This window comes from Taudactylus pleione, unplaced genomic scaffold (genome assembly GCF_031769625.1).
Source record: "Taudactylus pleione unplaced genomic scaffold, aTauple2 ptg000053l, whole genome shotgun sequence".
Lineage (NCBI taxonomy): Eukaryota > Metazoa > Chordata > Amphibia > Anura > Myobatrachidae > Taudactylus > Taudactylus pleione.
Genome location: NW_028284455.1, coordinates 25,430,136 through 25,453,086, shown reverse-complemented (window position 1 = coordinate 25,453,086; position 22,951 = coordinate 25,430,136). Strand labels below are relative to the sequence as shown.

The following is a 22,951-nucleotide window of genomic DNA, read 5'->3' as shown; positions in this document are numbered from 1 at the left end:
GATGCGGTGATGATAACTGTAACGGTGCAGTTGACAACTGTAACAAAGATGGGTTTGATGTCCACAGGAGTGAGAGACAACAGGCAAAGTAAATAGTGCAGCAAAAGGTGAAACCACAGCAGTGGAGCAGAAAGCAATACTTAGGCAATGGCTATGCTGAGCTCTGTAGTGCGGCTGGTAACTGGCATCAGAAGTTAAGCTGGAACATGAGTGGAGATATAGCAAAGTCCACAGCAACACACAGGCACAGCAGGGATCTGGCAGGAGTCCAAGAAAGTCCTGAAAGTAACGTTGCACAGACACTGAGACACAGTTAGTAACAGGCTTTATACTAGAGGTCTGTGATCCATAGGAAGTTCAGAACATGTGACCCAAATGGAATCAGGTTTGAAATAATGAGCAATTTAGGAATCCCACAACCTGACAACACCTTGGAAACAGATGATCACTTTAACTCTCTATTCCCTGTATGTGAAGAACTTTGGAAAAAGTAATCTATCTTTATGTACTGAAATAGTCGCAGTCCTGACAGGCACACAGCGCCTCTTAAAATTTAGTAGTTTTTGTTTTACTTGCTTTAAGGTTAATAAATGTGGTTTTGTGAATCAGATTTCCATATATTATCTCTTTGTACATCCTAATGAAGGTCACTGATCACTTTAAGAACATTAGAATTGAGTTAATTAGGTGCTAATGACGATTTTATAACAGGTGCCTGTCAGGCGCACTGCGCCTGAACCTGGGAGTCCCAGAGGTGCGCCTGATGCAGGATTAATAGATTCCAGCAAACGAGCCAACCTCAAATTATTTTTTCTAGACCTGTCCTCAAAGTTAACTAATTGTTACAGAGCTGAAACTACTCTTCTGTAGGGAGGTGGTGTGCTGCTTTAAGTCATGGATATCTTGAAAAGCTTCACCTAAATGGGTTTCAGCAGTTTGCACATGCTAAAAAAGCTGTGAGAGGTGACCTTCCATTTCCTGTAAGACTTGCTTAAAAGTGGCAGTCTGTTCCTGGAGTAAAGAGGCTATAATGTCTTTGATGGATCTCACCATATCTTGGTAGGAAGCATTCTGGTCAGCAGAGAAATGAAAATTGTACAAAGATTCCTGCTAGGGTAAGTATCAGTCGTCACTTCCTCCTCAGAAGAGGAAGACACATATATTGGAATGGCCCGTTGCTTCTCTGAACCATGGCACTGTTGTTTGGCTGGCAAAGAGTGGGAGAAATATCTCTCCATACAGATGAGAACCGACTCCCTGTTTAAGAATGGAGTAAATCTGGTTATGAGACTGCTCAGTGGTCAAGAGGGTTGCCGTCTGCCCTTCAGCAGTCCTCTTGAAGCTCAATCACGATGTGGCTACACTCATCAGAGCCATTATTGGAAGATCCTGTTTTACAATATTTAAGATTTACTAAGCAGCATGTACACCTGTAATATTATTACCATTTTAAATGTTGTGGTCAAAACCGCTTAGTAAATCTAACCCATGAATTATATAAACATTTTCTTGCAACTGGCAGCGCTTGATACATCTTTGCAAGCAGTTTCTGAGGATAGGTTATGTAATATGATTTAAATTTGTGTCACCATAATCTGCACTTAGATGGGTATGGGATGACGGCGCTTGGGATCCTGGTGGCCAAAATCTCAATGTCGGCATCCCAACAGGGTTAGGATACAGAAACTTGTCGTTAGGGATCCTAACCCTCACCCTCTCCCCACCATAACCCTCCCTCCCCAGTGCCTGCACCTAACTTTCCCCCTAATGCCTAAACCTAGCCTCCCCCTCCCTACACCCTAATCCTAACCGCCCCCTTGTGCCAAAGCCTCCCCCCTGTTTCCTAACCCTAACCCTTCCCCCAACTCTGCTACTTATCTTTGGGGTGCTGGCAGATGGGATGCCGGTGCCGGGATTCTGACAAGTGTCGGGATTCCAGTGCCGGTATTCTAAGCGTCAACATCACCTGTGTCAGGATACTGAATGTATCCCTTGCTTACATGCTTTGGTTTGCATTGCACATTGCTGTCAAATGTTTTTTACCCACTATTTTTCTCAATCCAACTGGCCTATTTATTAAATTATATATACAGCATATTTCCCGAAAACAGCCATTATTAAGTATCCACAAGATGTAACAAGGAGAGAACGCAGCAAATATTTCTGATATCTGCTGTGGTCCCTACATTTCTTTACAGCCCCCATCTGTGCTGACAGATTTACCAAGCTCCAGAATGAAAAGGTGTTAGCCCATAGTAGGACAAAAGACGAATATCTCTGGTGCTGGAAGAGGGTATAGCATCTAAACATTATTTGAACTTGTAGGAGCATTTGGAAGAACCCCAAATTGAGTTAATTTTAAACAGCATCAATTTTACCTTGGAGCACATTATTTTAAGATCAATGAATGTTTTCATTTGCAAATTCAAGGCAGAACCATGGACACACAATTTGAGACAAGCTATGCAAAACTTTTTATGAAAGACAATGTAATTTGGCATAATAACATATATATTTATCTGGAAAATATACATAGATTATATAATTTTTATCTGGAAGGGAATGAATTTCTATTGTACTTTAATGACAATAATATTAAACTTAATTTTGAATCCTGTTCCAATAAGGACATGATTGTCTTTTTTGATTTCTAAATTTAAGATAATGAAGGACATATATAAATATTCATTTTAAAAAAGTTGACTCTGATGATTACTGTAGGTATTACCCACTATTTGTCGCAACCCAGATTTGGATCCAGAATATCCATAAGGAATGTTTTCGGAGATTGATAAAAAACTGCACAGACTGACGTGTACAAGTCACAGGCCCTCTTCCTTATGAAAACATTTAAAGAAAGAGTGTATCTTGAAGACTTACTGGAAAAATGTAGATCAAGTTATGAAAACATCAAACAAGATGATCTGCTAAAGGTGCGTAATCAAGAAGCTTCTACTATACCTTTGATCCCATTTATTACTGACTATTGCAATCAATCAAAAGAAATAAAAAAAGTCCTCCACAAACATTGGCATATTCTGTTACAAAATTCCATCCTGCAACCAATTGTGTCTACAAGACCATCTGTGAACTTCAAGAGAGCACCCAACTTGAAACAAAGTTTGGTGTCAACATCCCCTAACAACAGTAATACATAAAAGGACACTCAACTTGAATTCAATAAGTTTTTTTATCATATGCAACTGCAAGGCCTGCAAATCAGGAATGAAAATTAAAGATATTAAATCTAACATTTACCATAAACAGTACCAGATTATATTATTTACGTATTAGATTGTCCTTGTGGGCTCCAGTACATAAGGTAAACTTCCAGGCCCCTTATGACCCACATATACAAACATCTCCTGAATATTAATAAAGGCTTGCTCTTGCTCACACATAGTGTATCTAAGGATTTTTCAAAAGTACACCAGAGTAACATTTCAGGACTTCAAATCATGGGCATTGAGAGAGTCACCACAAATTTCAGAGGCGGTGACAGACAGATCAAACTGGCCTGGATTTAAACCTTCTGGATCTATTAGTAGTTGAAAACACACAAAACGGACTGAATATTGACATTAATTTAACTGCCTTTTTATAATTCTATTAATTGAATACCGGTTGTATATCTTATTTCCATATCACTTAACTACCATTTTATTAATCTAATTATTGAATATCTGAAGTCTCTTTTATGTACAGGTCATTCCCCTTTTATATAACCTTGGTTTGTGAAATATCTGTGAAATATCTGCCTTTCTACAATTCCAGAACTATCTGCTTTAATTCCAGTTTAATTATAACCATAATTTTCATATATTTTCATTTTTATTGATTTATACATCTATTTACATCATTCCCATATTCCAGGCTGGGGCAACTGTGGATATGTCTGCAGCCTCTATGCGCACCCCTTACAGCTGCCGAACATCGTGATGAGCAATGTCCTCTTTACACAATGTACCCTGTATTTCCTGGGCATCCTGTTGAACTTCCTCACCGTGGTGCCCCTGCTCGAGAACAGCACTGACTTCCATGGGAAGTGCCATCTGTTCACCAAGAACATGTGGCTGAGTGGGACCATCATGCTGATGAGGGAGCACTTCACGGTGGAGGAGTGGTGGCCGGATTCCGCCTTCATGTTCAGCATAGGAATGGACATTGGAATCCAATGGTTACTAACCATCAATGTTTTTGATCCGATGGTAGTGTTTTTACAATTTGATGGTGGCAGTCCGATGTTTGCCACCATCAAACCAAATTCATTTGATGATGATTCGATGGTTGTTTGTTTTTATTACATTTCTGATAGCTGTGACTCCCCTATCTCCTTCCTGGCTACTGTGTCTGCATCAGGGCATCTTCAAGGGTTCACTGGAGGCTGCCTATCAATCTCTGTCTGCCTCAGATGTGAACAAATAAAGAAGGGGATAATGTATCCCAAATCACAGCACTACAATGAAAATCTGTTAAGTGTACATAATGAATTTGTTATTTAATATATTATTATTGTGGGATAATCAAATCTCATGGTGTTATAAATAGTCAGATAGTCCAGATGAAAGTTTTTAAAACAACCAGGTTCCTTTAATAAGTCCCATCAGAATAATTGTTAGTGAGCAATAATCGGACACCCGCCTGGGAATTACTTAAGTCTGTCTGATTAACTCACCGCTGTTAAGTTGACTTGTACGTACATGCGTGCAGCGGTGACAAGTAATTTAATCTCCGGTGGTTTATCTAACAGGTATAATTACAATAAAATGAATCCGTAATCAGATTGCACTAGTGCAGTCATTCTAGTTTGCTTTTTATTTTTGCCCAGATGTGACCTCGCTCAGTCCCTGACCCTCCCCTCTCTAGGCTACTGCTAAGTAACAGGACACATTGCTATCTCTGATTAGCTCAGTTTCAGATGCTCTCTTGCTGTTTCAGAACCAAGGCCAGCTCCCATACAGAAACTTGGTGCAAGATTTTTTCCTCAACCAATGCTGAATGGAATAGTGAAAACCCAATCAAAATTCATCCAGTGGTTCAAAAGATTAGCCTGAATGAACAGGCAAACCACTAAACCGGGGGCTTTATTTTATATATATACATTTACACTACCTTCACACTTTTGCTTATTATCTATTAATACATTTATACTACCTTTACACTCCCACTCATTACCTATTCAATATTATTTACACACAACAGCTTTATACTCTATACACTTTTTAACCATTTTGTCTCTCAATCACATAACCTTTATATATGAACTTCCTATTTTCATATTATTATTATCCTTTAATTATATGGTGCCACAAGGGTTCTGCATCGCCTTAGAAAGTACATAAGCAAATGAGCACACAAGAAAACAGTTACTAAAAGTACCAAACAATGCAGGACAAGGACATGATTTATACACTTTGCTGCATTAGCGATTATGACACTTAGAAAAGCAGCAGGGTGTCAGCAACCAAGTGTTTGGTGCCATTGTAGGAAGTTAGGAGTAAATGGTAAGGGAGTAAATAATTAAGGGAAGGAGAAGCACATGAGTGAAGAGGGCCCTGCTTGTGAGAGTTTACATTCTAAAGGGGATGGGCAGGCAGACAATTGTGACACGGATGGGATAGACAGTGAGGAAGGATCATGGAGCAGTGAGTTAGGATGAGAGCTGGAAGGCTTTGATAAAGAAGTGGGTCTTGAGAGCCCACTCAAATGTTAGTGGAGAGGTGGCGAGTATAATAGAGTTCCAGGGGTAAGGAGCAGCATGGGCAAAATCTTGTAGGCAGGAGTGGGAGGAAATAATCAGTTGTCAGGAGAGACGGCATGTGAAGTGGGCAGGGAGGTGTGTGAATGGAGATGAAGTCAGAGATGGAAATGGGAGTGGAATGGGTGAGGGCTTTGTAAGTGAGTGTGAGAAGCTTGAATTGGGATCTGAAGGGAAGGGGAGTCAGTGTAGGGCTTGTAGGTGAGGGAAGGCAGGTGTAAAATATTTGGGGAAGAAGATGAATCTTGTTCATCATTACTCACTTCACCTCACTTTCCCTTACCTTATGGTCCCATTCTCTTTTTAATTATACCCAGCAAAGCTGTCATTCCCTTTCATCACCTTTCAGGTCTCTTCCTCTCACTCATTACACACATGGGCATTTTGTTATGGTTACCGGAACTATGGTAACCACTATAAAGCTCCCCTTCTTTCGCTTACTATAGTTTACAGGGCCGACATTCCTGCCCATTTTAACATAGCTACCGCCACTATGGTAACCATTTTTCAGACAATCAAGGCTGGCGTTTCTATTTCACTCCTTGTTCGCCATCCCTGTGGCAACCAACTTCGCTCCCTGCCATGACTCATCTGTCACTTTTAATAATCGTTTTTTATTTAAATAACATTCTGCCAGCTCAGCGTAGTAGTAAGGTAAATATACCTTTCATTAAGATTTTTTTTTGTTTGTTTTTTTACAATTTAAGATCTCTGTTTCTTTTTTTTTTTTAACAATCTACTTATCACACTGATGCTGACATGGTTGATAATAGTTTGGATCTTTTGCCTTTTAGATATCCCTTATTTTCAAGAATATTCACCCTTATGCATATACATTTTTATATTGACATTTATGTTACTTTTTTTTACTTAATTTTAGGGGCATATCCAATAGCCGTGGGGTTTACCCCGCGTCTAATTATCGTGTAGGTTGGGAGTCAATTAGCAGGGATTCCACGCGCGGGTGTCCCTATGACCCTGCGCGCGAGTCCTTGCTGACGGACTTTACCTCGCACTTCATGTAGGTGCGAGGTAAAATCTACGTGAGGCCACCCTATACGGCCTCGCGCGAGTAGGTATTACACACTGATTCCGCAGTTCTCGCGGAATCAGTGTGTTCTCGCGCAGGAGACCCGTTCTAATGACACGGGGAAATAGCTATTTAATTGAATAGCTAATCCCTGTGTCGCGGGACTTTTGCATGACAATTAGCCGTGGGTGAAACCCCGCGGCTAATTGGATATGCCCCTTAGAATATGAAGAGAAGTCTGGGGGGTATGTATATTTAGATGCTAACTGTAGAATCACAATCTCATATAATGAAAATTTTTTATTCAACTGACTGGTATTTATATAGACAGCTAGGGATAGACTGATAATATGTTTCAGTTTGCCCAGACCTCCTGGCTATTGAGATTAATGGGTCAGTGGGGCTGGTGGCTCAGCCACTGTGCTGTTCCCCCCACATCACTCGGCCTACCTGTTTTTTTTATCAGCATAATTCTTATTTCTACCTCTTAACAACCTCTTGGTTCCACCAGGTGAACTGTAATTTTTCTTTCTCTCACTTTCTAGAGATTTGTTCCTTTCTGAAATTGTAGAATGGTTTTAGTTGTATTCATTTTACATTGTCAATTATGATGCCTCTGACTCGGTTCAATGAATATGTCTTGAGATATTTCTATTCCTTTTTTTACATGCCCTATGCTCTCCCACATGTACTGAACACTGATCTTGCTGTCTTATATCTCCGAATCTCAGGGTTATTGAATGTACCTGTTTGACTTGTTGCAGCACTAGTTGTTCTGAACTTTATTTTATTTCTTTTCTGTTGTTTCAAAATTTCATTAAACAGTGTTTGGAAAACAAAAACTTAGATCTGTACCATAATTTGATAAAGAGAATGACAAGTTCCATTATCATCAGAACTGTAAAAATGTGTAGGCAGTTCATAATCTCATGTCTTTGACTAATAAATACAAAACCTTAATTTTGTTTAAATGAGGTTTGAGATTTTTCAGTTACTTTTCTTTTGTTCATACAAGTCATCCTTTTCTGTAAAATCATAGTCAATGCAATAAACCTGATATAAGGAATTCCCAATATAATACAGGGATGTACAGATTGACTAGTGATAACTGCAAACAAATAAAATAATATTAATAAAATATATTTTTTAACTCCGTTTCAGGGTGTTGTGCAAAAAGAACACTTGCCCCATAAGATGACAATGTACTGTCTCTGTATTGGTATTCTTGGGGGGAATTAAATTTCTTGCGCTGGCTGTGAAGTGGCTCTGGAACGGTCGGGCAACGGCCCTTAGCGACTAGCATCTTCGCTAACTCAGCCTTACATCACATGGAGGTGCGTATGAAACTTAGCAAAGATTGTCTACGGTAATAGACTGTAATGTGAGCAATCGGAGATCTCTGTGATATCTGATCGCAAATCACTCAGAATTTTGAATCCTTATGGAGTCTATTTACTAAACCTTGGATGGAGATATATTCAACGGAGATAAGACACCAACCAAACAGCTCCTAACTGTCATTTTTCAATCACAGCCTGTGACTTGGCAATTAGGAGCTGATTGGCTGGTACTTTATCTCAGTTGACTTTAGCTCCATCCAAGGCTTAGTGTAAATAGATCCCTATGTTTAAAATTGCACCAATCAAGATACAACAATTGTAATAGAAAGTCTGGGTATTTGAACAACTATATTGGCCATCTCAACTCACAGGATATAGGTTTCAGATTTATTACACTACTAAATTAAATAAAGGTCACTGATTATGCACAGCTCATGTCATACTATACATCACAATCACAAAAAACATTTAGAGATATATTGCCCAAGAATAATGCAAGAATATTTAATGTCAGAGCAGTTGTAAGCTGCTTTTATATAGCTAGGACCATATGACCTTTATAGGTCCTTATGTTCCACCCAGTAGGAGTGTTCTTGATAACACATGCAAGCAAGTTATAGCTACTAGCTGTACAAATCAGTGCCCCCCCACAGTTCACTGTCTGTCTATCTCACCAGTGCTTAATGAGTCACAGATAGTAACTGGAGAAATGTGTAAGGTTTTGTGTTGAAAGCTGAAAGTTTAGCACCATAGAAGACACACATTTCTGTAGAATATCATTGTGGCTCAGAGTTCACTCATTAAGCTGTGGAGAAAAATTCTGTAGCATTTTTGTCAAATTGGAGTGCAACATTTTCTTGTGTGGATATTATTTCAATTGCTATCACTCATCTTCTTTTAGCCCTTGAATATACATTGCTTACATCCTGTTCAGCATGGACCTGGGACCATGTATGAAGATGGAGATAAAAATGGTGTCACTCAGGTGCTATATTTTTTTTTTCAGTACAATTTGGAAAGTATGCTGACTCTCATTTGAGTCTTTAATTTTGATGTGTCATACCACCTAATAGATTGGAAAACACAGTCATAGATCAGGCAGTAAGTAAATCCATTACTGAATAAACATGCTGGACAGACATATGGGACTTTGTTACTAGTTGGACATAAAAGAAGTGTAAGGCATATATTTATACCTGAGCCGGGTTAAACCCCGAGGTTGGAGGAGCATTTGCCCTGTAAAAGCTATGTTGACTGCTCTTTTTCTTAGTCTGCATTGCATTTTATTTGTTTATAGCCTATAGGATTCCTAGGGTGTGAGTTTAAGTTTTATAGCAGTACTTGTCCCTGAGTGACAGCACCTGTTTCTTCTGGAAATCCCTCCCTCCCCCCAATTTGTTTGTGTTGTGGTGGAAAGAACGGAAGTTTTTAGTTGATTGGTTAGGTGTTTTAGATGGATGTGCTCTCCTTTATTTATTACAGACTAATCGGTCCCTGCGGGAAATGACACAGCCAGTCCGGGCGTGCTGCTCAGGAGAGTTGAACACCAACTAATGATTTGCATGCATGTTTTTTGTATTTTGTCTGTTCTTTTTTGTCCGCCATCATACTACCTTTAATTAATTTAATACTCAGGAAATTGCAAGAAATTTAATTGGTTGATGTCAAAATAAATTGGACCTAAATTAATCCCATTGCTGGTTGTCCGTGTCTTTATTTTACATTAAGTATTTTAGAGTTAATATGAGTCTTATGGGCTTTTTTTAGTGCGTCTTTTCACAATGCTCATCTTTTTTTTCTGGTAACTTGCAATTATAACAACTTACAATAAGGAGATCAGGACGGTGTTGGGGCAGGGGACATGTAGATGGCCATCTATATAATGCAAATGTGCCTGTTTGAAGGGACATGACTTTTGAGATACACCTAATCACTATTAGATGTGGTACTGCTGCGGCTGCAATCACTGAACAGATGTTTTCTCCTACTTTGGGTAGATTAAAGCTGGCTACAGGGGCGTATTTATAATAGGTGCAGGGTGTACGGTGCACACAGGCTACTGGGTCCAGGGGGGCCCTTACCGCACACCCTGCACCCATTTTTTTAATACTTACCCCTCCGAAGTCCAGCGTCAGCTGTAGCGCTGCACAAAACACCTGGAAAATGGCTGCTGCTGCCATTTTCACAGCGGTTTGCATATGCGGCCACGCCTTTTTCACAGTGAACTGCTGCCTTCAGTACCGCTGTGGTGAGAGGAGGGGGCCCCAGACGGGGAATGCACACGGGCCCTCTCTTGTTATGTCTCTGGCTGGGTACACACTATGAGATCTATCTCCCGATATATCGTTCCACCTCGGGTTGGAACAATATATTGTGCAGATTACACAGTGTGTAAACCCAAGGGTTGTTGATCACATAGTCCCATCATGGGACAATGCGATGAACAACGCCATGGAGAATGGAACAACACATTGCGCCGTAGTACACCGCATCGAGCAGTGTGTATAGACGGCTCTACACATTAGTCCATTGCGTCATATCATCGGCAGGGTACACAGTCGCATAGTGTGTACCCAGCTTAAACCTGCTGATATATTTGTTTGTGTGGACTTTAAAAAATGTCACATGTTATACTTGCATTGATTTGCATATTGCTTTTTATCTACACCTTCCAGCCATTTTCTGTAATGTTCCTGAGTTGTGTGCTGTGGTTTTGAGTATCTGTTGTACACACAATGAAGTCACACCTACTGTCATATTCCTGGGGCATCTGCTCCTGTTACCTGCTTGGGGAGAGAGGGCAGTTACTACCTATGCAGAGTTGGTCACATCTCTGCACCCAACTATGATAAGGGAGCAAAATGCGATTCTTTTGTCCAGCTGCATTCTGCGTACCTTTGCGTTTGTGCCTAAATCTGTATGAGGCTAGTAAATGTCAAAGTGACTCGTAATCTAGAAGAAATGTTTCCGCTGTTGAACATAGCACACAGAGTAATGTAGAGGGAACAATGGAGGCGACCTGGGAAAGGTCCACATGAGACCTAGGGGATAAATGTAATAGACTGCGGACTGCTGGCATCGGCGAGTTCTGTGTGAGAATGCCCAATGTTTTAAAGTAGCAGTCATTTAAAAGGTAAAATCAACTTGGTTTTGCCTTTTAAATGATTGCTACTTTAAAACATTGGACAGTCTTGCATGGAACTCACTGATTCCTGCAGTTGTCAGGCAATTACATTTAGCCCAGGCTTAGTTTGCTGTTATATGCATGCTGATCAGGTCAGTTGACGTTAAGGATGACTATGACCAGCACTGGAAATGAAATAGCCTTATACTGTAAATGGTACCATGTTTGTGGGACTAGATAATCTAGATCTGATATTGATAAATAGTTGTCTGGTTACCATGTGTGTTACATTTTAAATACACTGATATTTCAAGTAAATAGCTTTCTTGTAGCATAGTTTATTTTTATACAGTAGAGCAAAACTTTTTTTTACAGTAATCACAGCACAAGTGAAAATAATATGCTCCAAGATATTTATCTTACTCTGCAGTATTAGCGGATCATTTATCAAGAGAAACCCTGTCAATCATGTTTTCTTTACTTCCCTACAAATGCTATCATACCTCTCCATTTCCCATAAAATCCAGATGTCTTCATGGTGAGTGGTAACGAGATATGCTCTTGTTAGAACTTGTGTGAGAGGAAAAGTGCATGCATAATTTAATACAGACTCCTGAAATTCACTCAGCTGCTGAAGGTGGCTTGCTCTGTTCCTCAAAGCACTTAAGGAGAGTTGAAGTACAAAATAATTTCTGTTCCGATCCATCTAAGCAAAGCTGAGTGTTTATCAAAAGGACTCGATGTAGACTGATTTTTTTTTGCATATAGAGGGAAAGTATATATACAGTATATATACAATTGCTTTTATTGTTTAAAAACAACATTTTATTGGTATTATAAATCTAGGTTAAATAATGACAGTATTTACTGTTACAGGGGTGGCATAATACAGTATAAACATGGTAGGGTGATAAGCTACAGGCTAGTGTAAAACCTATTTCAATGTAAAAATATAGCTTACAAATTTAATCACATTCAAATGTCTGAAACATTTACAAAGCAGTTTTAACATTTAATAAAAGAAACTAAATTATTTATGTTTTTATTTTTAGTGCTAATGATATATCTATCAGCAATCTACTTCTGCACTTAGCATAACAGGGCCTGGTCCCTACAACAAAAAACAAAAACTTAAGTAAAATAGTAAGTGTGCTAGTATTTTTCCTTGTTGTTTTTATTAAAGGATGTGGCCATGTCTTCCAGATACTGGCACGCCCTCTGTCTCTCCCGCACCAGCAGTTTGTCTCAGCGGCCCTGGAAGTACGCATTAGCGCTAATATCTACATACACTATACAAGGGATTAGATTATTTTATTATATTTCTCTGTAAATTAATTTAAATGTATAAAACAAATATATGTTAGCACAAAGTAAAAATGCACAAGTGGCCTGTGATGGAGTGTACCAACTGCATACTAGTGTGCCGCGCCTTATTGTAGAATAGAGCCCTCTGTGTTTATCCTGCATTATTATTACCAAATATTTATACTAAATACTAGGTTTTGGTATATATCCTACTTAAACAAGTAAATAAAATAAAAGCTAAATGAGGTCCAATATAAAAATTACTGTATCAGTAATGGGCTCCTTTACATGAATACAGAGATTTAATGATAGCCTGTCCCTCTGGTTCTCTCAAAGCAGTTTGACAGATTACGGTGACATGTTGCTAACAAATTGATAAGGGGTTTTGTAGCATTAGATCATTTGTCAAAGCTGTCTGAGATCATGTTCAATAGATAGCAGCCACATGAACAATACTATAATTTGACTTTACATACTCCTATTACAGTAAATAAAGAAATTAATATGATCTAAATGGTAAAATAAAGGGATTATAATATGTTTGTAAACATTTAATTTAAAAATGTACATATTTTATAGTTATTACATAATAATAATAATATTATTATTATTATTATTATTATTATTATTATTATTATTGTCATTAAACTACTGTATCCCTGCTGTCTAGCCTCCTGAGCCTCCTCAAGTTATTTGTATTTTAATTTGCTGCCCATTTCACACTAGTTAACCATTAATATTCGGTAATGACACATACTGTACATCAAAATATACTGCACATACATAAATACTACATGTCTTAAAAATCAAATGTACATAGTAGTCCCCAATAGTTCCCCTTAAACAATACATATTTTACATTTTAAAACAGTCATATTAGAAACCTGTTGCAGAAAATATTATTGTCATTATTTAATAGTGATACTTAATTGTGATCAACGACCTTCACAATGTTGTCAATGTCACAGGAGAACATATACTAAATGCAAAAAGAAGGCAGAAGCGCGCCTTTAAGTGTAATAACAACTTTATCAAGTTATTCAGTCTTTCTTAGATTGATCCAGAATGTTGATTACTACATGTTTTGCCCAGTAAACAGCAGTACTTGCACACAGACTAGATAACTCAATAATTTAGAATAGAGAAGCAGATGTGGCTTACTTAGCTTTCAATTAACCCTTTGACACTGTTTCTTCTGGAATACTGATAAACAAGTTGAAATGCGCTGGGACTGGATTCTAAATTGACACACTGCAAGACATCGGTTTTAAGTGAGAAAGCAAACACAGTAGTTGTGGTAAACAGAATTTATAAAAGTGCCTGTGGGATCCATACTGATACTATTGCATTTAAAATAAATGTCCTTAGTGGTGACATTGAGGATGAACTGATTTAAAAACTATGCATTTTAGCTGATAGCAGAACATAGACTAGAAGAAGAGAAAATAAAATAATTTGCTACTTGTCAGCATTGTATGCCTCCCATCCGGGAGATCAAAGTGGAACATGGCAATGCGATTTCTGTTATTAAGTCCCAGTCCCCACTGACCAATCCCATAAATCACCACATCACACAACAGCGAGTAAAGCTCAATGAGGCAATTCACTGCAAATTGTGACATCAACTCCCGGGGCCACCCACTTCTCTGGGGAAGTGGGTACGATCCAGGAAGTTGGTCAACTCTCTTGGTAGTTAAGGAGAACACAACAACATTTGCGAGTCTGACGGAAATTCCGGGAGTAGGCAAGTACAGTATGCTGTAGGGAATCTCTATAGTGAGAGGGCTCTGGCCCAAATTTTTTTTTCCCTGTTTTTCTTAAACACCCACTGACAACACAACCATCTACATGCCCAAATTCCACCATATTCCAGCTAGAAAAAAAGAAATAGGAAATTATTAAAACCAAAAATAGGCAGCGGCAAAGTTTTATAGCTGCAGAAAATATTTCCATCGCCATGAATACTAATTCAAAGATTGGAAAGCACACAAATTACTGTCACCCTTGTATTGCCTTTTAGAAATGTGAACCTTGTTGATCCATACAAAGGCGACCAGTAGGCATGTATTTATTTCCTCTAATAGCGGAAAATGAATTTTCACCCTCTTAACTCGCTTGATTTATCACTCCCGTAATGACACAATTAATATTAACAAATATTCCACACAGATCTGTATCACAATACAAAAAAATATATACATATATGTATGTATATACTGTATATACAGTATATATCTATATCAGGGGTGCGCAAAATATGGCTTGCCGGACGTATATGGTACACCAGTAAATTGTGTCGGGTCCGACTCATCCCACCCCTCCACAACCTCGTAGCTGCTGGACTAGGGGGCTGACAATTACACTAATATCGACGGAGTCACAGTCCTGCAGCAGGGACACCACTCTGTATATACCCGGTAGCAGTGTTCTCACTGCATGAAGACCGCAGCTGCCTGCCTAATTTCTAACCCTTTAATGCAGACCAGTCCCCCCATCAGCAGCCCTTCTAGTGACAGGGTCAGCCTGTGTTTTCCAGCAATGAGTCACTGCAGGAACCTCTTCACAAGAATAGATTCATTTGTTACCGCAAAGGAGGGAACAGATATCCAGCCTCTTTGTCGTAAGACCCATGCTGAGCCTACTGCGGGGAATCTAAAATATGGCTATCTACTATATGTTACAAAGGGGCCTATTCATCATCACTAAATCACTAATGGGCCTGTTACACATGCGGAAACACTAGTTTTAGTAGTGGGTGTGCACCGGCCACTTTTCGTGTTTTGTGTTTTGGTTTTGGATCTGGATCTTTCTTCATGTTTTGGATCTGGATTGGTTTTGCCAAAACCACCCGTCCGTGTTTTAGGTTCTGGGTTTTGGATCTGTATTTTTTTTAAAAAAAGCATAAAAACAGCTAAAATCACAGAATTTGTGGGTTTTTCTGCTCCTATGCTATTATTAACGTCAATAACCGTAATTTCCACTCATTTCCAGTCTATTCTGAACACCTCACGCCTCACAATAGTGATTTTTTGTGTCCAAAAGGTTGCACCGAGGTAGCTGGATGACTATGCTAAGCGACATGAGTGGGCGGCACAAACACGTGACCCATCTAGGAGTGACACTGCAGTGGCAGACAGGATGGCAGTTTGAAAAACTAGGCCCCAAACAGTACATAATTCAAAGAAAAAAAGAGGTGCAAGATGGAATTGTCCTTGGGCCCTCCCACCCACCCTTATGTTGTATAAACAGGACATGCACACTTTAACAAACCAATCATTTCAGAGCCACGGTCTGCCACACGACTGTGGCTGAAATGATTGGTTCGTTTGGGCCCCTATCCTCATCCTCCTCATTCACCGATTCCTCACCCTCTTCAGTGTTGTGTACATCCTCATCCTCACAAAGTATTAATTCATCCCCGCTGGATTCCACAACCACAGGTCCCTCTGTACGTTCTGGAGGCTGGTCACCCTGGAAGAGTTGATAATTCATTTTATGAACATCATCTTCTCCACATTTTGTGGAAGCAACCTCCTACGCCTTTCGCTGTCAAGGTTCCCGGCTGCACTAAACACTCTTTCTGAGTACACACTGGAAGGGGGGGCAACTCAGGTAAAATAGAGCCATTTTGTACAGGGGCCTCCAAATTGCCTCTTTTTCCTGCCAGTACAGGTACGGACTGTCTGACATGCCTACTTGGATGCTGTCACTGATGTAATCATTTAACAGACAGACGCATGCTTGTCGCTGCTGCTTTGAGGATGCAGGTGCGGCTACAGCCCACACAATTCACAAAGACAGAAAAAAAAATATTTTTTTTATTGTTTGTGGAGCGCACTTTGAGGGTTACACCACCCTTTAACAGACAGACGCACGCTTGTCGCTGCTGCTTTGAGGATGCAGGTGCGGCTACAGCCCACACAATTCACAAAGACAGAAAAAAAAAGAAGAATTTTTTTATTGTTTGTGGAGCGCACTTTGAGGGTTACACCACCCTTTAACAGACAGACGCACGCTTGTCACTGCTGCTTTGAGGACAGTATCATATGCAGTGACAGTAGACTTGTCAGAAATTGTTGGCATGTCCTTCAGTCCGGACCAGATGTCCAAACCGGCCCTTGACTTATGACACAGGTGCACGCTTGGCGCTGCTACTGTGTTGATGCACATGCGGCTACATCGCACACAAGTCACAAACACATAAAAAAATAGTTTTTTATTTTTTGGAGCACTTTGAGGGTTACACCACCCTTTAACAGACAGACGCATGCTTGTCGCTGCTGCTTTGAGGATGCAGGTGCGGCTACAGCCCACACAATTCACAAAGACAGGAAAAAAAAGAATTTTTTATTTTTTGTGGAACGCACTTTGAGGGTTACACCACCCTTTAACAGACAGATGCACACTTGTCGCTGCTGCTTTGAGGATGCAGGTGCGGCTACTGCGCATACATTTCACACACTGACACAGAAAAAAAGAAGATTATTTTATTTGGGTTGGAGCGCACTTTGGGGGTTACACCACCCTTTAACAGACAGACGCACGCTTGTCGCTGCTGCTTTGAGGATGCAGGTGCGGCTACAGCCCACACAATTCACAAAGATAGAAAAAAAAAGAATAATTTTTTTATTTTTTGTGGAGCGCACTTTGAGGGTTACACCACCCTTTAATAGTCAGACGTACGCTTGTTGCTGCTGCTTTGAGGATGCAGGTGGAATCTAGACGGGATTTGGAACCAGGGACACACTACCTCCATCAATTGTCTAAATCCCACTTCACTAATGGCGGATACCGGACGCACGTCTAACACCAACATAGCAGTCAAGGCCTCAGTTATACGTTTTGCTTCAGGATGACTGCTGTCGTACTTCATCCTCCTCGCTAGGGACTGTTGGAGGGTCAATTGTTTAGTAAAAGTAGTGGTGTTCCTACTTCCTCTCTGGGATGATGAACAACTCCTAGCAGCAGCAACAGTACTAGGAGGAAGTGGTTCTTGACCTTTCCCTATTTTATTTTTATCAGGGAAAGTTTGGTCCTCCATTTATGTTATATTGATATATACGTGCGGCTAAGGCGCACACAAACACAGAAAATATTTTTTTATTTTTGCTGGAGAGTAGTGCACTTTGTGGGTTACACCACCCTTTAAGAAATGAGCCAGCCGGCTCTTTACTTATGGGACACAGGCGCACGCTTGGCGCTGCTCCTTTGTTGATGCACGTGCAGCCACAGTGCACACAATTCACAAACACAGAAAATATTTTTTTATTTTGTTTGGAGTGTACTTTGGGGGTTACAGCACCCTTTAACGGACAAGCCAGCCGGCCCTTTACTAATGGGACACAGGCGCACACTTGGCGCTGCTCCTTTGTTGATGCACGTGCAGCCACAGTGCACACAATTCACAAACACAGAAAATATTTTTTATTTTGATTGGAGTGCACTTTGGGGGTTACAGCACCCTTTAATGTTCAAGCCAGACGGCCCTTTACTTATGACACAGGCGCACGCTTGGCACTACTTTGTTGATGCACGTGCAGCTACAGTGCACACAATTCACAAACACAGAAAATATATATTTTTTTTGTTTGGAGTGCACTTTGGGGGTTACAGCACCCTTTAACGGATAAGCCAGCCGGCCCTTTACTAATGGGACACATGCGCACACTTGGCGCTGCTCCTTTGTTGATGCACGTGCAGCCACAGTGTACACAATTCACAAACACAGAAAATATTTTTTATTTTGTTTGGAGTGCACTTTGGGGGTTACAGCACCCTTTAACCGTCAAGCCAGCCGGCCCTTTACTTATGATACAGGCGCAGGCTTGGCACTACTTTGTTGATGCACGTGCGGCTACTGTGCACAAAATTCCCAAACACAGAAAAAAAATATATTTTTTTTGCACTTGGGGGGAGCACCCCTGCTGGACAGAGCACCCCCTGGACAACACTACAGCACCCCTTTAGGACTGGGACACTGCACAGGACTTTGGAGTTGACACAGCCCCTATGGACAACTGACTGCACAACACAGTCCAGCCAGCCCCTATGGACTTTGGAGGAGTGGACACAGACCCTATGGACAACAGCAGCACAGCGCAGCACAGCAAAGCACAACACTACACTGCACTACACTACACAGCCCAGCCAGCCCTAACTCCCACCCTCCCTCTTCACTGTCCACAGCCGAGTGAGAAAATGGCGCCGACGCGGGTACCTTATATAGGATCCAAAACCCGCGAGACCCGGAAAGCGGGATGATGACGTTTTGCCTCGATTTCAGATCCGAGTCAGGCGGGAAAATTCGAGCCTGACTCGGATTGGCCTCAGATCAGGCGGGGCTCGGGGGGGTTCGGATTTCAGAAATCCGAACACGCTCACCCCTAGTTTTAAGTAACAGATGCTAATCCGATGGTTAACGCGCATCTCCAATGTTTTGGGGTCTGTGCATGCGCAGAACCCATTTTCGCAGGACCACTCAAGCAGCTGCATGACTGACATGCTGTGATGTTTGAGGGGCAGAGCGAGGGCGTGGCTGACCACAATTCCCGGAAATGGAGTTGTGTTGCCCCCATTTTCTGGGAGAGACGAGGCCAGGGTCTGCGTCGGTGTATACAATATTCCTGGCCTTGCAAGAGACCAGGACCCAGTCAGGCTCTGGTAAGCTTCAGTTTCTGTAGCCTGGCCAAAGGAGCAACCATCGTGCCCGATGGTTGCAATGGTGATAACAGGCTGCGACCTCGGTCACATCGCTGAGATCGCAGATGCAGCAAGGAGGTATCTGTTTCCTACACACACCTCCTGCTGCATTAGCAGTTTAGATGGACGGAATTGCACAGCCACTTGGGTGCGGATCTGCATCAGTCTTAAAGTGTATTGAGCTAAAGTACCATCCAATCAGCTTCTAACTTACATATTTAAAAAACAGCCTGTAAAATGACAGTTAGAAAGTGATCGGCTAGTACTCTCTCTCCACTTTATTTCTCTCCCAAGTTTGATACATCTCCCCTTAGTGTTAATATATCCTGATATCAATGAGAACTGGAATTCACTTTGTAAAAATGCTGTAAAAAACACACACACATGGTATTAAAAACACACACACATACATACATCTCCCACAAAAAATCCTTTTAATTTTGCCCACCCCCTTCTGTTAATCAAATAATGTAAAATCTTTTAGCTACAAAATAGCCCATCGATGTAGGACATACAATACACAGAAATAAACAATGTGTTGTGAGAAATGCCCCTCATTGCATACCTCATATTGCAGAGACATGCCTTCCATCGCAGAGACCCTGCAAGTGTCATACACCAACGACACAATGAGCTACCAAGTTGCCATACCCCTGCTGCATAGAGACCCCTGACTCCCATCTCCCTCTTGTACAAAGATCTGACCGACTGCAATTTGTTTGTTGCACAGAGATCCCACCAACTGCCATCTGCCTATTGCACAGATCCCACCAACTGCCATCTGCCTGTTGTACAGATATCCCACCAACTTCCATCTGCCTGTTGCACAGAGATTCCAAACTTCCATCTGCCTGTTGCACAGAAATCCCACCAACTACCATCTGCCTATTGCACAGAGATCCCACCTACTGCAATCTGCCTGTTGCAAAGAGTCTCCTCTTGCCAGTCAAGAATATCCTGACACCAGGGCCATTGCTAAGTTTTTCAATGCCCAGTGCCGTCCTGTGTTGCCACCCCTCCAATCACCTGTTTCCTTCCCCAATGCGTTTACCTATAATATCAGTGGGTAGGAGGAAGGTGGGGATTTCCATAGCCAGCCAGTTGAAAGTGCAATAATCTTAAGGCAGGGCTGTACCAGTCAGATTATGGCACTCTGGGCAACAGCCCTGCTAGCCCATGCTTTGAGCCACCACTGCCTGACACCTTTACAATGGGACGTGGTTATAATCCCAATCGCTGGGATTCCAGGCGTTCAGAATGCCGACTATGGAATCCTGACACATCAGAATACTGGCGTCGGCATCCAGACCGCTGGGATCTCGGGGGGAGGGTTAGGGGTTAGGCACTAGGGGGAGGGTTAGGTTTAGGCTACGGGGGTGGAAAGGTTGGGTTTAGGTTGCGGGGTGGGAGGGTTATGTTTAGGCACTAGAGGGGAAAGTTAAGATTAGGCTGCGGGAGGGAGGGGAAGGGTTAGGAGTTAGGTTAGGCTTACTTACTTGGAAGCATCGGGATTGTAACCTGATCAGGATGCCGGCATTGGGATTTTAACCCCCAGTATCCCGAGCACTGCCATCCCCTACCCATCCCCTTTACAAAGTCCATGGTACATTTAGGACTGAGCAAATGCTTACTGGTTTTGAATTACCCCAGAATTGATGTTAAGATAAATGGAGGAAACACTGCTTTCGGGATTGTACAGAGCTATGAACGCTTGGGCAGGAATAACCATAGTGGTTGCAATGACAACCAAGGTGACAGAAAGTAAGGACGTTGCATGTGCTATTTGCATACAGTGTGTGCATCCTTTGTATCTGTGTGCAAGTGGCACAGCTAAAAGGAAAGTCGTGGAATTTGGTTTTATGTTGAAAATGGATCATGTCTAAAGACGAATCCACAGAATTGCTTAGAATACCACACAACTAAATATAATACATAAAAATGGACACACACATTATAGTTGGTTTTTTACTGAATAAGACATGCATACTGCATTTATATATTTCAATCCATTTTCATTTGCAAGGAGTCTTGCTAATTTGTTAATCATAGACATCTAAGTTTAATACACTTTCCCTGTTTTCACCTGAATTACTGCAATATTTTTATCATGGTAAATGCATGTTTATTTATTGTTTACTTTTGATGCTTTAGTTTTGGTTACAATTAAGTAAAACCACTTTAATTAAATAATGTATGCATGAAAATCTAAGTAAACATCTAAAGCCAACAAAATGATTGCTTTGTATTCTAGTACATACATTATACAATTTTCAATTTGACTTACGGTTGACAAAGTTTAATGAGGTCTTGGTCTGTGGTGCCAGGTGGAAGTCCTCTTATATACAGGTTTGTTTTACTCAGCTGCTCCCCACTGCTGTTGCTGCTGTTGTTACTACTGTTTGTGCTGGGGCTGGGGGGAGCCATGGGATGGGGAGCTGGTGCATAAGACTGCTGGAAATATAAAATAATGTAATATTAAAATCCTAAATAATTACAGTAATATTAAATTATATTTTTATATACAAGCAATATACAAACACTAATATTCATTTATTATATAATTTGTCCTGTAGGGTAATATAATTGTCTAATTGCATTGCTGACTAGGTTGTACTGTATTATACACAGGAAGGAGACTGAGCTATTTACAGCTAGCTAGGGCCAGATTAAGCCTTCAAGGTGCCCAGGGCACTTAAGACAGAGGGGCCATCCCCATTCCTCTGGCACTCCCCCTTTTGTCAGTGCTACCCCCACTCATCATCGAGCCCATCACCACTTGTCGCCTGGCCCGCCTACACTCGTCATCCAGGCCGCCCCCCACTCGTCATCCAGCACACCTCCACTAATCATTCAGCCCACCCCCACCTTGTCATCCAGCACACCTCCACTAATCATTCAGCCCACCCCCACTTGTCATCCAGCACACCTCCACTAATCATTCAGCCCACCCCCTCATGTCATCCAGCACACCTCCACTAATCATTCAGCCCACCCCCACTTGTCATCCAGCACACCTCCACTAATCATTCAGCCCACCCCCTCATGTCATCCAGCACACCTCCACTAATCATCCAGGCCGCCCCCACTCGTCATCCAGCACACCTCCACTAATCATTCAGCCCACCACCACTTGTCATCCAGCATGCCCCCACTCGTCATCTGGTTTGCCCACACTTGTCATCTGACCTGCCCCAACTAGTCATCCGGCCTGCCCCCACTCGTCTGGCCCTAAGAAAATGCACAAATTAGGATACAAAAGGCACATATTTATAGCAATTCATAAAGATAAATAACAAATGCATCCAGCTTCTATCTATAAATTCTTATTTCAACATTGACTCCACGCTATAGAGCGATTAAATATAGAGTATATGGTACACATTACTCCTATTTATACCCTTTTTATCCACATGGACTTTCAGGTCCCCCTCTACTCCATTTCAGGGACCACATTTCAAAGTTTGATACATTAATTTGTGTTTTATATTCTGTTTGCATCCCACAGATACAAAAATTTTAAGGCATTTGTTATTTATCTTTATGAATTGCTATAAACATGTGCCTTTTGTATCCTAATTCACTATTTATGGGAAGTTGTGGAATGAATACATTTTGTTATTAATACTGTATGAATTATATGACTCACCACTGCAACTTTCTTCAAAAGGGAAACATTGTATTGGAACTAGAATTGT

At 41.0% G+C, this 22,951-nt stretch overlaps 1 protein-coding gene across 5 annotated transcripts in view; it reads right to left on the bottom strand.

Annotated features, from left to right (window-relative positions):
• Positions 1 to 22,951, bottom strand: part of RBMS3 (RNA binding motif single stranded interacting protein 3) — a 670,995-nt gene that overhangs the window by 503,230 nt on the left and 144,814 nt on the right. For all 5 annotated transcript variants that reach the window (XM_088462760.1, XM_088462762.1, XM_088462759.1 and 2 more), the window contains one exon: positions 21,541 to 21,707. In XM_088462760.1, coding sequence (XP_088318886.1) covers positions 21,541 to 21,707 — 167 coding nt within the window. The remainder of the gene's footprint in view (positions 1 to 21,540; positions 21,708 to 22,951) is intronic.